General features: G+C 41.7%; 1 protein-coding gene across 7 annotated transcripts in view; it reads right to left on the bottom strand.

The window, feature by feature from the left end:
- Nucleotides 1–17,011, bottom strand: part of myo6a (myosin VIa) — a 256,768-nt gene that overhangs the window by 95,097 nt on the left and 144,660 nt on the right. For all 7 annotated transcript variants that reach the window (XM_072581151.1, XM_072581145.1, XM_072581147.1 and 4 more), the window contains 4 exons: nt 16,900–16,955; nt 16,229–16,326; nt 15,964–16,128; nt 3,083–3,163 (listed from right to left, as the gene is read on the bottom strand). In XM_072581151.1, coding sequence (XP_072437252.1) covers nt 3,083–3,163; nt 15,964–16,128; nt 16,229–16,326; nt 16,900–16,955 — 400 coding nt within the window. The remainder of the gene's footprint in view (nt 1–3,082; nt 3,164–15,963; nt 16,129–16,228; nt 16,327–16,899; nt 16,956–17,011) is intronic.

A 17,011-nucleotide genomic window follows, 5' to 3' on the forward strand; every position in this document is an offset into this window, starting at 1 on the left:
CACACCTATGTAAAAAGAGTGCAAAACACATACGGTTATGTCTCGATTAGGAAATACAAAAAAGTCTTCTAGATGGAGAAATGTCAACTGCATTTATCTTCCTGAATTTCTCTCTATCAAGCAGCTGTTTTCAAAAAGACAAGGTGGTTTTGAAACAGAAAAAAAAGCAGGCTTGCATTTATATAGAGGTTTTCATGACCACCAGGCATCTTAAAATGCTTTACAATTAATTAAGGAATTTTGCAATGCTGTTACTCTTTGAAAGTAGGAAATTCAGCAGCCAAATCGTACTGAGCAAATCCCCACAACAGCAAGGTGACTGAAAATAGATAAGCTGGTCATTATGATCTTGAAGGAGGGATATATTTTGACAAGGATACCACGGATAACTCTCCTGCTTTTTATTTTGCATCCAGCTGAGGGGGCAGGTGGGACCTAGGTATAATGGCTCTTCTGAAAGACAACACACCCAAGAGTGCAGCATCCCTCATGTTCAAACTCTGGAATAGGAACTGAATCTGGAACCTTGTAATTCATAGATGAAAGTGCTACCCACTGAGTCAGGACTGATATGTGCAGGGCATGTGCTTCTCGTAAATTCTTTGCCCTCGACTTTGATGATCAATTCAGAACTTTCACTTTGGATTCCATTTTTTTTAAAAATGGCACAATTTTTGAAAACAGATTTAAAAACATATTCAAATACAAACAAGCTTTTAAGAGACAAAAAAAAAACTCCTCTTGCAGTTGTATAGCCCAGCACAATGGCACAATACTGTCTATGCTTCAAATATTCATCTCATCAGAAATAGAACCCCACAGAACACAATTAAAACAGCTTTCAACTGCAGCTGATGTTTGACATACAAGTCATCTTGCCTGCTTCCATCTCCGACAAAATGCCAAAATAAAAAGACCACCACTAAACAAGAAAATAAATAAGAAACTACTACTAAACACTTACTACAGAATTTACCCCTTACCATGTTGGCATAAACCAAACAAAAAAAAACTAATCTAGTGGAAAGATCGATGCATGCAACGTCAACTACACCACACAGGAGTGATGTAAGCATCTGCAAATGTATTGACTGACAGACAGTTACATCATACAAACTTCAGATACATGAGAAACAAAACTGATCACCTCTTCTTCCTGATATTTAAAAGGGGAAAGAAAATAAGATGATTTTACTTCAGTAACATTGTTTCATTTAAAACAGATTCATGTCATTTGCATGTGAATTTATTGCAGTGAATTATATCACATAAGCTGCTATCTGTGCCAAGAAACGGTCTCTCTCATGGAGAGGACATCAAACAAGATACAAATGGGATGAGTAATAAAAACAAGATCAACTAAATCAGGCCACAACACAAAATTGATTCAATCCCTCCCACTCAAAACCTAAAAAATTTAACATTTTCTAAGGTACAGACACCAGAGGTCTGTTTCCATGCTGACTCTATGAAGTCAGAAAGGTTTTTAATATTGATTAAAACTGACGACGAAACATGACCTCCTAAAATTGGTTCCACATTGAGCAAAACTGATACAGAATAATCTGGTAAAGTTGTTTTCTTGAACTGATAAGTATAGTCAGCAGAAATTGCAAATGGAATTTCAATGAAAATTATTCTGCATAACTAAAATTGAACTGGTGAACAGTGGAATCTTTCCAAATTATAAGTTGTCAACAGTATTGTACATGTTGATTGGTGAGGTGTGATATTTAGGTAATGGAGACAAAGAAGCATATTCAATATTAGTTGGATACAATGAATAACTATGGATTCAGAGACCAGCACAAGCAGAGGTGCTGAGGGCTAACGCAACAGAGAGAAAAAAAAAATCAGTGAGCAAATTACTCCAGACTGGTTGCTGTATGTAATAGTTGTATGCAGGCTTACAGCTATTAGAACAAGATACAGAAATTACTACTCAACATGATATACACACCTACTCTCACACAGTGCTACATTCATCAAAATGTCAGAAAATGCATCAGATGTTCAACGGTATAATTACATTCAGTGAAACAAACACAAGACAGAACTCAATCGACAGATGCCATGAAAATTGAAGATGTTAAGTCGTGCTCAAGTTAAATACTGTCTTTTTTTTTTACAGAATGGTTTGAAAATATCACAGCACAATACACTAATTCTTGTACTGCAGATTAATAGCAAATATTGAGCATTACATATAATCATTCCATTTTCTCTCCAGATAAAACCATTTCAATTCTCTTTGGCAATGTATATCATAATAAAGCAACAACTGCTTTTCCCTTACCCAAACACTGATAAAACCCACTCAGCAGACCTATGACTGTCAACTGCTCAAGTTCAGTGTTCAGTTTCTACACAGTGTCCTCTCGTTCATACAACTGGCATATTGCAATCAGAGATTAGTTCAATCTTTCACCTTCAGTGATGTGAGGGAATAACCTTTTCTCATCTCAGGAAATTAGGCCAAGCCTAACAAAACTTGACTGCTGCACAAGCCCCTTTCCCCCAAAACTTTAGTCAGACTCTGAATTTATCCCTGGTCTCTTATAAAATCAACCAATCCCTCATCAGTGACCAACCTCTTCTGTCTGCAGCACGTCATTTTTTGAGCCCAGATAACTCATTCAGCCTCCTGAACCCATCCCACCATCCAATGTCTCTACTCTCCATTTTCTGGATTTGTGGTGCTGGAAGAGCACAGCAGTTCAGGCAGCATCTTACTCTCCATTTACCTACCTTAGTTCCATATTCACTAACATTTGTACTGTACAAAGCTAAAATTTTATGTAAATGATCTCAATACCTTGCAATGTTTCTTTAAATATTCTGCAGTTGCTCAACAGCATTCTAAAACAGAGCAACAAAACTTAACCTGTACACAAGGTGTTCACACACTTCTGAATAGCTTAACAAATTTTGAGCACTTATTGGGTCATGGGTTTCAAAAGATTAAAATTAAAAGATGTGCTGTCTGAAAATTTAAATTTAACCAGCATGCAGCCGATGAGACGTACTGTGCTAGCTCCCTGCTCGAGGCAGGCGCAAATTTCACTATTTGTTAGTACTTTACCTGTGGGCTCTTGCGATTCTGTAGAATCCGTTTGTCCGATTCCTTGTTGGCAAAATACCTGGTGCACCCCCGACTCAGATACTACAGCAAAGAGATGAATTTAGCACAAGGGAGAGATGTTTTATCATAATAAATGAACAATAAAACAAAACAAATTCATCCAAGGAGGAAAGGAAAGAAAATCAAAACTTATAGCAGTTGATTTGTCTAATGACCATTGGACTAAACTTCAGTGGTAACCTGTCTCATTTAAACAAAATGCATTTTCTCACAAACAAAGCTCTCTGTCAATGTATATCGACCTCAGAGCACAATTTTCTTATTCTTTAAGAGACTGTTGACTCAAACACGTTCTTGGTTAAGGCAGTCTTTGCCGGCATCCCTGGATCGCAGAACAGTTATTGTCTACAGGATTACATTCAACCCATTAATAGTCATCTTTCAACTGGAACTGAAAGGAAATTCCATATCTGAAAGCGAAGGAGGGATGGAGCACAAAAGTTTAATATATGATCATCAAACAATTAGAGGTTTTAAACAAACAAAATGCTTACACAACATCGCAACCTCACCAATTCAAGCAAACTTTCGAGCACAACAGGCCGAGTATTCAATCAGTGCAAATGTTAAAGGTTAGACAAATAGAAACAATATTTCAATTTCTGGAGCAACATCAGCAGAATAACACAGAGGCTGCTCGGATTTCGACCACTAATTCCTCAAAACGCATGTAGCAAAAATATCACGAAATGCCAAGAGTTACATGGATAGCACATTTGGAGAGGTGGTCACACGGCAGCTCCAGCAACTAGAGGAAGGGAGGGAATGGGTGACCACCAGACGACCAAGAGCGAGCAGGCAGGTAGTGCAGAAATCCATTGGGATCCCATTCACTAACTGTATTCCATTTTGGAAGCTGACAAGGTACCTCTGAGGAATGCAGACAGGGCTAGACATATGGTACCACAAGCAGCTTGACTGTAATTGGGGAGTCGGTGGGGGGTGGAATTGGAAGAGAAGGTGGAGGAGGGCAGAGCCGTACTGATAGGGAATTGTTTATTCTGGGGGGGAAGACAGGCATTTCCGCAGCCAAAGACGGGAGCCCAGAATGACGTCTTGTCACCCTGGTGCCACAGTCAGAGATATCACTGAACGACTGCAGGGTATCCCAAAAGGGGAGAGTCATGAGTTGGAGGTTATGACACATATTGATACTAATGATATGGATAAAGTGAAGAATGGGGTTTTGTAATGAAAATACAGGGAGCTGTTCAGGAGATTAAAAAGGACTTCAGTGGCTGTAATCTCCAGATTACTCCTGGTAGCACGTGCTAGCAAGTTTAGCAATAGGAAAGTAAGTTGGATGAAGTGTGGCTCAAGAGTTGGTGCAAGAGGGAGGGTTTTAGATTCCTGGATCACTGGGAGCATTTCTGGGGAAGTTAGAACATATACAAACGGGACAGTCTGCACCTGAACCACACTGGGACCAATGTCCTTACTGGTAGGTTTGTTAGTGCTGTTGGGAAGAGTTTAAACCAGTCTGGAAGAGGGAGGGAACACAGAATATCAATGAAACAGACATCAAGGAAGCAAGTCACAGCGAGTTCAGCTATCTTGACTGTCAAGCTCAGAAGTCACAAGACACCAGGTTATAGTCCAAAAGGTTTATTTGAAATCACAAGCATCGAGTGCTGCTTCTTTTGTCAAGTGAACTGACTTCACCTGGCGTCTTTTGACTTCAGGTTTTGTCTACTCCAGTTCAACACCAGCACATCCAAATCTTCAGCGTCAAGAGAAGACGACAAGACTGGATGGTGTTTAATGCTAGGAATGCAATAGGTAAGACTGATGGTGTGAATTGACACGTGGAAGTATGATACTGTTGCGAGAAACATGGTTGAGGGTAGGGCCAGACTAGGAACTCAACACTCCAGGGTGTAGGATCTTTCAGTGAGATGGAAGAGGATGTAAAAAGGGTGGCAGTGTAGCACTATTAATTAAGTGTCAATTACTGCAATAAGGAGAGATGATACTTTGGAAAAGGTCCTCAAATGAGGCATTGTTGGTACAATTTAGGAGTGGAAAAAAGAGAGGAACAAATATGTAGACAGTTTGCACAGGTGTCTGGTAATTATACTAAAGGATTTCAACTTTCCCAACATAAATTGGGATAGTCATAGTGCTACGAGTTTTGGAGGGTGTGGGGAGGAGAATTTCTTGAAACATATCCAGGGGAGTTTTTGTATCAATATACAGAAGGCTCAATAAAGGATGGCATAGTGCTGGATCTGGTTCTGGGGAAATAAGCGAGCCAAGCATTCGATGTGGCATTGGGGGAATGTTGTAACGAAAGCAAGCACAACACAGTACGGTTCCACTTTGTTCAGGACAAGAAAAAAGATGGCCTATAAAAGATGGCTGTGCATTGGGGCTAGGCAGATTTTATTAAAATATAACAGGATCTGGCCACAGTACACTGGGAACAATTCCTTGAGGGTAATCTACAGTGGAGCAATGGGGGGCATTCAAAAAGGAGCTGGGGAAAGAGTACAGGTCAAACATGTACCCTTTAGAAGGAAAGTAGGAGCAATAAGTTCCTTATCCACAGTTCTCTGAAGAGTAGGGCTTTTAGCAAGACCAAAGGGAACAATTCAGCTGCAGCCAGAGAGGAATACAGGAAGTACTGGATGGAACTTAAGAAAGCAATTAGAAGAGCAAAAAGGGGGCATGAAAAATACTTTGCGAGCAGGATTAGGGAGAATCCTAACATATTTTATAGATACATTAAAGGTAAGAGGTTAACCAGGGACAGGGTAGTACCTATTAGGGCCATGAGGGCAACTGGTGTGTGAAGCTGCAGGATATTGGAAGGGTGTTCTCTTTGATCTTTTCTCTAGAAAAGAATGTATGTATAGAATTCAGGAGAAGGGACTGTGAGGAATTTACATATAGGATATGGGGAGGTATTGGAGGCTTGGTCAGGCTTAAAAATGGGCAAATCCCCTGGAACAGATGAATTGCATCCCAGGTTGCTATGGGAGGTGAAGCAAGAAAATTGCAGGGCTCGAATACAAATTTTTAAATTCCTCTCTAGCCTCAGGGGGAAATGCCAGAGGACTGGAGGATGGTTAAAGTGGTTCCACTTCTCAAGACGTGTTACAGAGATGAACCAGGAAAATACAGACTGGCGAGTCTCACATCAGAGCTAGGGAAACTACTGGAGAAAATTCTGATGGAGTGAATTAATACCCACTTGAAAAAGCATGAGTTAATTAGGGACAGTCAGCATGGCTTTGTCAGAGGGAGGTCATGCCTAACAAATTTGCTGGAATGTTTTGAAAATGTGATCAAGTGTATGGATGAGGGAAGTTCAATTTAAGTAAGTTATACAGATTTTAGTGAAGCTTTTGACAAAGTCCCACATGTGAAGCTGCAAGATATTGGAAGGGTGTTCTCTTTGATCTTTACTCTGGAAAAGAACGTATGTATAGAATTCAGGAGAAGGGATTATGAGGAACGTGCATACAGGAAATGGGGAGGCATTGGAGGCTCGGTCAGGTTTAAAAATGGGCAAATCCCCTGAAACAGATGAATTGATAAGGTTAAATCATATGAAGTCGAGGGAAACTTGGGGAGATGGATCAGAAACTGGCTTAGTAATAGGAAACAAAAGGGTAGTGGTAGAAAGCTGTTTGAATGCTGGGAGGCAGGTGTCCAGTGTTGTACCACAAGTATCAGTACTGGGACCATTACTGTATGTTATTTACATAGATGATATAGATGAAAAAATGGGGGGGGGGGGAAATGTTAAGCAAATTTGCAGATGACACCAAGATTGTAGAGTGGCTAATAGTGAATAAGATGGTTGGAGGTTACAGGACAATATAGATGGCTTGATCAGATGGCACTTAAACCTGATAAGTGCGAGGTGATGCACTTTGGAAGAAACAACAAGATGAGGGAGTATTTAATGAATAGCAGGACACAGAGTAGCTTAGAGGAACAGAGAGATCTTGGGGATACTCAAAGGGATACAGAGGGGGTTTACCAGAATGTTGCCTGACACGGAGAAATTGAGACACAAGGAGATACTAGATAGGCTTGGACTGTTTTCCTTAGAGCAGAGAAGATAGAGGAGGTTAATGTGATTGAGGTGCATAAGATTATGAATGGTATGGACAGGGTAAAGAGAAAACAGCTGTTCCCCTTGGTTGAGGGGTCAATTACAAGATGGCATAGTTTTAAGGTAAGGGGCAGGAGATTCAGAGGGGATTTGGGAAATAACGTTTTCACTCAGTAGGTGGTGGAAATCTGGAATGCACTGCCTGGGAAGGCAGTGGAGGCTGGAAACCTTACCAAACAAAAAAAAATTGTTAAGAACAGAGATTGAACAGACTGGGATTGTGTTCCTTGGAGAAAAGGAGATGGAGGGGGGACATCAATGAGATGTGTTTAATAATAAAGGGCATAGCCAGAGTAGACAATAAAGAACATTTCCCCTTGCTAGGCAGACCAAAGACCAAGGTGGTGATGCAGATAGATATCAGCTAAGAGGCAGGAAGTTTAGAGGAGACATGAGGAAAAGGTTTTCCACTCAGAAGGTGGCATGAATCTGGCACACTCTGCCTGTAAATGGTGGTACAAGAAGTCATCCTTTGTCCCTTCAAATCTGTGCTACAAAATAAACTATTCTAATTCCATTTTCCAACACTTGCTCATAAAACCCTCATAACATTTAAGAAATATTTTGATGTGCGTTCGCAATGTCTCAAGGATACAAGGCGATGGAGCAAGTGTTGGAAAATGGAATTAGAATAGTTTGCCGATTGTTTTGACCAGCACAGATTCGAGGGGACAAAAGGATGATTTCCTGTACCACAGACCTCTACGACTCTATAGACATGTCTACGTTAAACAAATGCACACTTTTTACAAAAATGCTTTTACAAAACTTGTCAATGGACGGCTTAATATGCACCGGACTAAGAGCATAAATTTATGAGTTTAATTCCTTGAATCTCCAGTAACCGGAGGAAAAATGGTGATTCTTTATTAAAAAAATGGATTATAAGTAATGGATAGTCCAAACTGCAATTCACTCTGTTATTGCACTTTCACCTGTAGGTGAATGAGGTCCAAACGGAGAAGCTGAAAGCTACAAAAGTCCTTTTACATCAATGAAATATCTACTGAATCATGCACACAGATACTTCCCCCTTAACTGCACAAAATGAATACTTGTTCAATTAAGTAACAAGTCTAATTAGAAAATGACCACACACAAATAAATCTGTAACTCAATAAATACTGAAAAGGCACTTAGACAATAATATAGAAAATGAGAACATCTGACAATTATTCATTAAAGTCTTTGAGGAAATCTGAAAAAAACACATTGGAAACTTAACAATTCATTATCAGCATGGAACAAGAGAACACATTCCCTCTCTAGAACCTGAACTGAGCAAGGGTGCTCCCCCATTTTGTTTTCAGGATGGAGTGAGTGCTACCCCTCAGTCCTGGATGGAGAGGCACCTCACTAATCTTTCAGATTATCTTCGGGGAGAACATTAAATGCAAATGATACCCAATGCATTTACAAAAAAGCGACTTAAAAGCTTACAACACACCCACTGCATGAATGAGGTTTACATGTACTGCTAAATCTCTTATTTAGCTCCAGTTACAACAATACCTGAAAAAAAGCCCTGGCCTAGCCTGTCTTGATGCACATGTAACAAAGACAGGCAGCAAAGCAGGCTAGGGTCCAAGAGACCAGATATGAAGATATACCTACGGTGGAGTCTGTGACGGTAGGTAGGATCTGCAAGAATTAGGCAAATAGAATTCACTTTGATCTCTGCAATCTACATGGTGAGTGGTTGCCATACTATTCCAAAGAGATATCAATGAAGGTAGACTGTGAATTTGACATCTGCCACTAAATACTTAAGGGCAGAACAAGGTGTGTGTCTTGATCAAGAAACTGCAGCACCTTCCATGTTAAAGGAAATCAAATGCGTGATACTCTGAACTCAAGGGCTTACTCCGTGAACAGCTGCACTCTCTGGGTTTCTGGAAAAGATCTGAACAAAGAGGCCTAATTTTCGAATGAGCTCTTTAATCTTTCACCCTGCTGGACAATTTCACAACATGAATATTGAAAATTCAAAACCAGAAGAGAAAATAGCTGGGGCTGTACATCATGAAGACAACAATTTTGGCACTTTATATATATTCCAGCATTCCCTAAATTTTGAATTTCCTTTAAGTTTAGAATGGAAGAATAAGCCAGTTTTTACCCATCATAATTGCAGCCAACTAAATGCAGCATGCTGATCAATAATGAGAGATTAAAAATTGGGACAGATTTTATTTTAATCTTTTAGAAATAGAATTAACTCTTCAGATTGAATCAAATCTCTATTCAGGGCAAGACACAGGATGGTCTGATATTTTCAGAACAGGGCATCAAACTGAAGATCTTGCCTAACTCCGAAAGCTTGGAAAAGCTGCAGTATTTACAAAAGAACCAGTGTACGAGAAGCTCAAAGAACAGACCAATCCTACACCCACAGGGAAACTGTTCATTTTCTGAATTATTCAGAATTAAAACTACAGCAACTGGGGGGAAGCTGGTTGGCAGAACCTGTCCCAACACTGCCCTCTAGTGCTAATCACCCAACTAGTCTCAAAAGAAATCACACTTCAGTTCACAGTATCACAGTTCACCCATCACCAACAATGATTGTTTCCTTTTGTTTAGGGAGCTGGGGGAATGTTGGTGTGAAGTTTGAAAGCAAACACTTTTTTCTGCTTTTACAGACAGGTTTAATTGACAGAAGTGGATCATTCGTAACCTATGATACCCAATCATATCTTACCATTACCACTATGATTCTTAAGAGCATTAAAGACATTCATGAAACTGTAAATTAGTTGTTACAGTCAACATTATAGAACTGGAATGCTTCAAAGGCTGATATGCCCTTTCTATAATAGTTTACTGGAGGTAAACAAGGAATAACTGTCAAGAAAAACCACAAATCAAATAATTTTATCCAATAAAACTTTCAAATTATTTGGAGGCCACCTAAAAATGCTAGCTTCATAAAAGAACACCATAACTACAGTGCAAGATATTTAACTCCTGCATAATTAAACACCTTAAAACAGGATTGATATATAGATAAGGCAAACAGGATGGTCTGATATTTTCAGAACAGGGCATCAAACTGAAGATCTTGCCTAACTCCAAAAGCTTGGAAAAGCTGCAGTATTTACAAAAGAACCAGTGTACGAGAAGCTCAAAGAACAGACCAATCCTACACCCACAGGGAAACTGTTCATCTTCTGAATCATTCACAATTAAAACTACAGCAACTGAAGGGAAGCTGGTTTGCAGAACCTGTCCCAACACTGCCCTCTTAGTGCTAATCACCCAACTTGTCTCAAGATCTATTTCAGTTCTATGTGAGCAGCTATTTGATGGTAAATCCAAGGAAGCCCACCTTTTGTCATATCCAAAAGGCTTGTATTTAGGATAAAGAATTGATGTCAACAGTTGCGTGATAACACCACAATGAAGTATCTGGGCACATTTCACTGCTTCAATTGTTCTGTAAGAAGGTGAGCTACAGTCCCCCTCAGGGTGATGAGGTAGCCTCTGTTTTAAGCTTGCACCTGATGAAGTTCATACTTTTAACTAATCTGGGGACAGGGATGAATCAATAAGTGCTTTCTGGTCAGTATTAGTCATTAACCACTTGGCATCAAGTAGTCATTCCTTTCAAGGACTTCCATGAAACGTCAGGTGATTTGACTCAAAGGGTCAAGCCTTCAAACAATAATTTGAACTGAATCCCTCTATGGACCCCACACCAGCTAATGTAATTCAAGGTGACTGGTACAGCAAAGTATTTTACTTGGTAAGGGGTCATACTGGATCTGGTGTTGGGGAATGAGCCTGAACAGGTAGCTGAAGTTTCAGCAGGGGATTACTTTGGGAGGAGTGGTCACAATTCTATAAGTTTTAAAACACTCATGGACAAAGACGAGAGTGCTCCTAAAAGGAAGAGTACTAAATTGGGGGAAGGCTAACTATAGCAAAATTCGGCAGGAGCTGAGGAACATGGATTAGGAGCAGCTATTTGATGGTAAATCCACATTTGATATGTGGGAGGCTTTTAAAGTGACATTGATTAGAATGCAGGAGAGACATGTTCCTATGAAAATGAGGGACAGAATTGGCAAGGTTAGGGAACCATGGATGACAGGTGAAATTGTGAAACTAGCTAAGAAGAAAAAGCAAGCATACATAAGATTTAGGTAACTGAAGACAGACAAAGTTTTAGAAGAATGTCGGTAATATAGGACCAATCTGAAACTAGGAACTAAGAGGGATAAAAGGTGTCATGAAATATCTTTAGCAAACAGGGTAAAGGAAAATCCCAAAGCCTTTTATTCATATGTAAGGAGCAAGAGGGTAACTAGAGAAAGGGTTGGCCCACTCAAGGGCAAAGGAGGAAGGTTATGCGTGGAGTCATAGAAAATCAGAGAGATTCTTAACAAGTACTTTGCATTGGTATTCACCAAGGAGGTGGACATGAAAGATGCAGAGGTTAGGGATAGATGTTTCATTAATCTCATGTCAACATAAGGAGGGAGGAAGAGTTGGATATTCTAAAAGGTATTAAGGTGGAGAAGTCCCCAAATGTGAATGGGATCTACCCCAGGTTACTAAGCGAAGTGGGAGAGAAAATAGCTGGGGCCTTAATAGATATCTTGCAGCATCCTTGAACAGGGGTGAGGTCCAGGAGGACTGGAGAGTTGCTCTTGTTTAAAGGTAGCAGGGATAATCCGGGTAATTATAGACCGGTGAGCCTGACGTCAGTGGTAGGGAAGCTGCTGGAGAAGATACTGAGGGATAGGATCTAAGCCCATTTTCTCCCAAATGGAAATATCGGTGATAGGCAACATGGTTTTATGCAGGGAAGGTCATGTCTTATCAACTTCTTTGAGGAAGTAACAAAGTTGATTGAGGGAAGGACTGTAGGTGTCATATACATGGACTTCAGTAAGGCGTTTGATAAGGTTGCCCATGACAGGCTAATGGAGAAAGTGAAGTCACATGGGGTCCAGAGTGTACTAGCTAGATGGACAAAGAACTGGCTGGGCAACAGGACAGAGTAGTAATGTAAGGGAGTTTCTCAAAATGGAGAACTGTGACCAGTGGTGTTCCACAGGGGTCTGTGTTAGGACCACTACTACTTGTGATATACATTCATGATTTGGAGGAAGGTATAGGTGGTCTGATTAGCAAGTTTACAGATGACACTAAGATTGGTGGAGTAGCAGATAGTGAAGGGGAATGTCAGAGAATACAGCAGGAGATAGATAGATTGAAGAATTGGGCAGAGAAATGGTCGATTGAACTCAATCCGGGCAAATGTGAGATGATGCATTTTGCAAGATACAATTTAAGAGCTAGCTATACAGTAAATGGAAAGGTCCTGGGGAAAATTGATGTACAGAGAGATCTGGGTGTTTAGGTCCACTGTACCCTGAAGGTGGCAACTCAGGTCAATAGAATGGTCAAGAGGCATACGGTTGGGAATACTGAGTACAAGAGTTGGCAGGTCATGTTGCAGTTGTATAAGACTTTGGTTTGGAATACTGTGTACAGTTCTAGTCGCCACATTATCAAAAGGATGTGGATGCTTTGAAGGCAGTGCAGGGGAAGTTCACCAAGATGTTGCCTGTATGTAGGGCACTGGCTATGAAGAGAGGTTGAGTAGATTAGGATTATTTTCATTAGGATCTGATTGAGGTCAACAAAATCATGAGAGATATAGACAGGGTGAATAGCAAGACGTTTTTTCAGAGAGTGGGGGACTCAATTACTAGGGATCACGAGTTCAAAGTGAGAGGGGAAACGTTTATGGGGGAGATATACGTGGCACATTCTCTATGCAGAGGGTGGTGGGTGCCTAGAACATGTTGCCAATGGAGGTGGTAGAGGCAGGCACAATAGCATCATTTAAGATGTGTCTAGACAGATACATGAATGGGCAGAGAGCAGAGGGATACTGATCCTGAGAAAATAGACAACAGATTTAGATAGAGGACCTGGATCGACACAGGCTTGGAGGGCCGAAGGACCTGTTCCTGTGCTGTAATTTTCTTTGTTCCTTGGGGAGACCATTTCCCCAGTAACACATGGAAACAACCTTCAGATAATCACATTTTAAATGTAGCTCTCATTTAAATCAGAAGTCACACGACACCAGGTTATAGTCCAACAGGTTTATTTGAAATCACAAGCTTTCAGAGAGTTGCTACTACTTCACCTGATGAAGGGTCAGTGCTCAGAAAACTTGATTTCAAATAAACCTGTTGGATTATAACCTGGTGTCATGTGACTTCTGATTTTATCCAGCCCAGTCTAACACGGGCACCTCCAAATCATGGCTGACATTTAATGCTACTGATCTTCAGCCTTTTCAGAGAAGCATTCCATGATCCATAAACAGCAGTGTAACAAGTAATTATGCAAATGGTTGGCAACTTTGATCCAGAGTAATTAATGTCAAGCAAAACGACATTCAACAAATTACAAAAACCTTCCTAGACTCAAATCCAAAACTTAAGATTAGAGTGGTGCTGGAAAAGCACAGTAGGTCAGGTAGCATCTGAAAGCAGGAAAAAGAAATCGATGTTTTGTGCAGGGGTCCTTGGGGCGGGGGGGGGGGGGGGGGGGGGGGGGGGGTGGGTGGTGGTGGTGGTGGTAGCGGCGGCGGCAGTGTTGGAGAGATAAATGGGAGATGGAGGGGCTGGGGAGAAAAGGTAGTTCAGAGTGCAGTAGGTAGATGGAGGTGGGGGTAAAGGTGATAGATCGGAGAGGAGGGTGGAGCGGATGGATGGTAAGGAACATTGACAAGTGGGACAGGTCATGAGGATGGTGCTGAGGTGGAGGTTTGGAACTGGGGTAAGGTGGGAGGAGGGGAAATGAGGAAACTGGTGAAGTCCACGATGATGCCCTGGGGTTGAAGCGTTCCAAGGCAGAAGATGAGGAGTTCTTCCTCCAGGCGTCAGATGGCGAGAGTGTTGCGGTGGAGGCAGCCCAGGACCTGCATGTACTCGGCAGAGTGGGAGGGGGAGCTGAAAATGTTGGGCCACGGGGCAGTGGGGTTTGATTGGTGCGGGTGTCCCAGAGATGTTCCCTAAAGCGCTCTGTGAGAAGGTGTCCAGTCTCCCCAATGTAAAGGGGGCTGTATTGGGAGCAACAGATACAGTAAATGACATTGGTGCAAGTGCAGGTGAAACTTTGATGGATGTGGAAGGCTCCTTTGGGGCCTTGGATGGAGGTTGGGGTGGGGGGAGGGGGGGGTGGGGGGGGGGGGGGGGGGGGTGGGGGGTGTTTTGCGAAAGAGAAGTGTGCAATTCCTGCAGTGGCAGGGGAAGTTGGCAGAATGTGAGGGTGGGTTGTTGGGAGACGTGGACCTGACCAAGTAGTCACGGAGGGAACAATCTTTGCAGAAAGTAGATGGGGGTGGGGAGGGAAATATATTGTGGGTGCGTTTGTAGGTGGCGGAAATGTCAGTGGATGATGCAGTTTATGCAGAGGTTGGTGGGGTGGACGGCGAGGACCAGGGGGTTTCTGTCCTTGTTGCAGCTGGAGGGGTGGGGTTCAAGGGCGGAGGTGCGGGAAGTGGATGTGCGTTGGAGGGCATCTTCAATCACGTGGGAGGGGAAATTACAGTCTTTAAAGAAAGAGGCCAGCTGATGTGTTCTGTAGCGGAACTGGTCCTCCTGGGAGCAAATACGGTGGAAGTGGAGGAAGTGGGAACGGGATAGCAATTTTTTGCAGGATCTTTGCAAATTGAAAAAACTGCCTCCTACCATTCTTTTCATGACAGTCCCATTTTGTTTAGGCAGGGGATATGCACGTTATAGAATAATTAAATTGATCAATAATCTGTAGAATATAATGTTTGCTTTTCCAATTTTTCATCATTTCTATACTTTGCAATTCAACCAAACAATCAGAACACAAAGACCAAATCAAGTTGCCACCCACACTCCTAGCCTCTGGAATCTTGCACAAAGTAGCACCAATGAATCAAACGGGAGAAGGCACAAAGTACCAAAGTTAACATTTAAGGGTTTGCCAGACTTCAGCACCGAGAAAGAGACACCAGGACATAGCAATTAGCAGCTGTGCACCCAGCATCAGTATGTCAGCAATCATCAGAAAAGTGAAGGAGCAGAATCCCAAAGGGAACACAAGGAAATAAGAGGGAAAGTGCAAGAGAACATAACTTAAGAGAAAATGGAAGAGAGAGACACAGCAAGAGAACAGCAGAGAACTACACAGACACAGTGACAAGGAGGTGGTGGGGGGGGGGGGGGGGGTAGAGGGAGGAAGAGAGATGGGCAGAGGGAGGATGGAAAGGAGGGACAGACAGACACACACACACACACCACAGTCAGTCAGAGACACAATGGGGAAATGAATGGGGAGGGAGACAAGAGAGACAGAGACACAGAGACAGAGAGACACAGAGAGACACAGAGAGACACAGAGAGACACAGAGAGAGACAGAGAGAGACAGAGAGAGACAGAGAGAGACAGAGAGAGACAGAGAGAGACAGAGAGAGACAGAGAGAGACAGAGAGAGACAGAGAGAGACAGAGAGAGACAGAGAGAGACAGAGAGAGACAGAGAGACAGAGAGAGACACACAGAGAGAGAGACACAGAGAGAGAGAGAGACACACACAGACAGAGAGAGAGACACACACACAGACAGAGAGAGAGACACACACACAGACAGAGAGAAAAAGAAGATAGTGAAGTACAGCCCTATGGCATAGAACTCACCCGGAAGTTATCAGGGGAGGTCAAGTGAAACTTTTGCCTAATCTCTTCAGGAGCACCTGCGCACAGCCTATAAAAGATATGGTAATTTCTTTCTTCTGTGCTTTGCGTACAGATTCGGGATTTTTCCAAAAGGTAATGAGATACAAAACCTCCAACGACAGCATTCTGCATGGGGGAAGGAAACAAAAAGACAAGGAGATAGTTTGGGAATGCGAGTGCCATGTCACAACTGGAAACATTTTTTAAAAATTGTTTAAAAAGGTACCTTCTCGTTGAAATGAATTTCTACAAATTTTCCAAATCGGCTACTATTGTTATTTCGTACAGTTTTGGCATTTCCAAAAGCCTCAAGTAAGGGATTAGCTGTTTTGGAAATAAACATTAAAAATGAATTTCTCCACTTTGTAGAGTTAAAGATTGATACAGCAGAGAAGACCATGCAGCCCAGGATGGGATAAGAAAAAAATCAAACCATTTTTGACATCTTTTTCATTGGTGTACATGAGTCAGTTTCACGGTAAATTATTTTTCTTCTGCCCATGCTCTCCCTTTGTTGCCCATGCACCTCAGAAAGATAGTGCAACCTGTTAATGGCCATCCTCAGTCAAGCCTCCTGTCCAAACTGTACAATTTCAACCTCTGGGTGATAGCCGTTTTGTGAGCAGGGCCTGAATTACGCATATGGAATTTTGGAGGAGACTAAAACATCTCCAGGAATTTTGGGTGGATTACTTAAAATTTCCCTTTTTGCGTCGGTGGTTTTGCCCAGGAAAGTGTTGATATCGCTGGCATAAATAAACACAACAATCCACTCCAGGCACTTTAATCACCTTCCAAACTCATTACTCCTTGCTTTTCATTAAAAGGGTAATAAGCGGGTCTTTGTTACTTTTCGATTGCATGCACTTAAGTTGACATTTCATAGGAATTGTGTACCTTCTACAATCCTTTCATCGATGTCCTGGCCTGTTCCATATGATTCTGTCAAGTACCTGCAGAATGGAACCAGGAATAAAGTAATCAAGTGCTTCCTTGCAATATCTGGGTT

Source organism: Chiloscyllium punctatum, chromosome 11, assembly GCF_047496795.1.
Source record: "Chiloscyllium punctatum isolate Juve2018m chromosome 11, sChiPun1.3, whole genome shotgun sequence".
Classification (NCBI taxonomy): domain Eukaryota; kingdom Metazoa; phylum Chordata; class Chondrichthyes; order Orectolobiformes; family Hemiscylliidae; genus Chiloscyllium; species Chiloscyllium punctatum.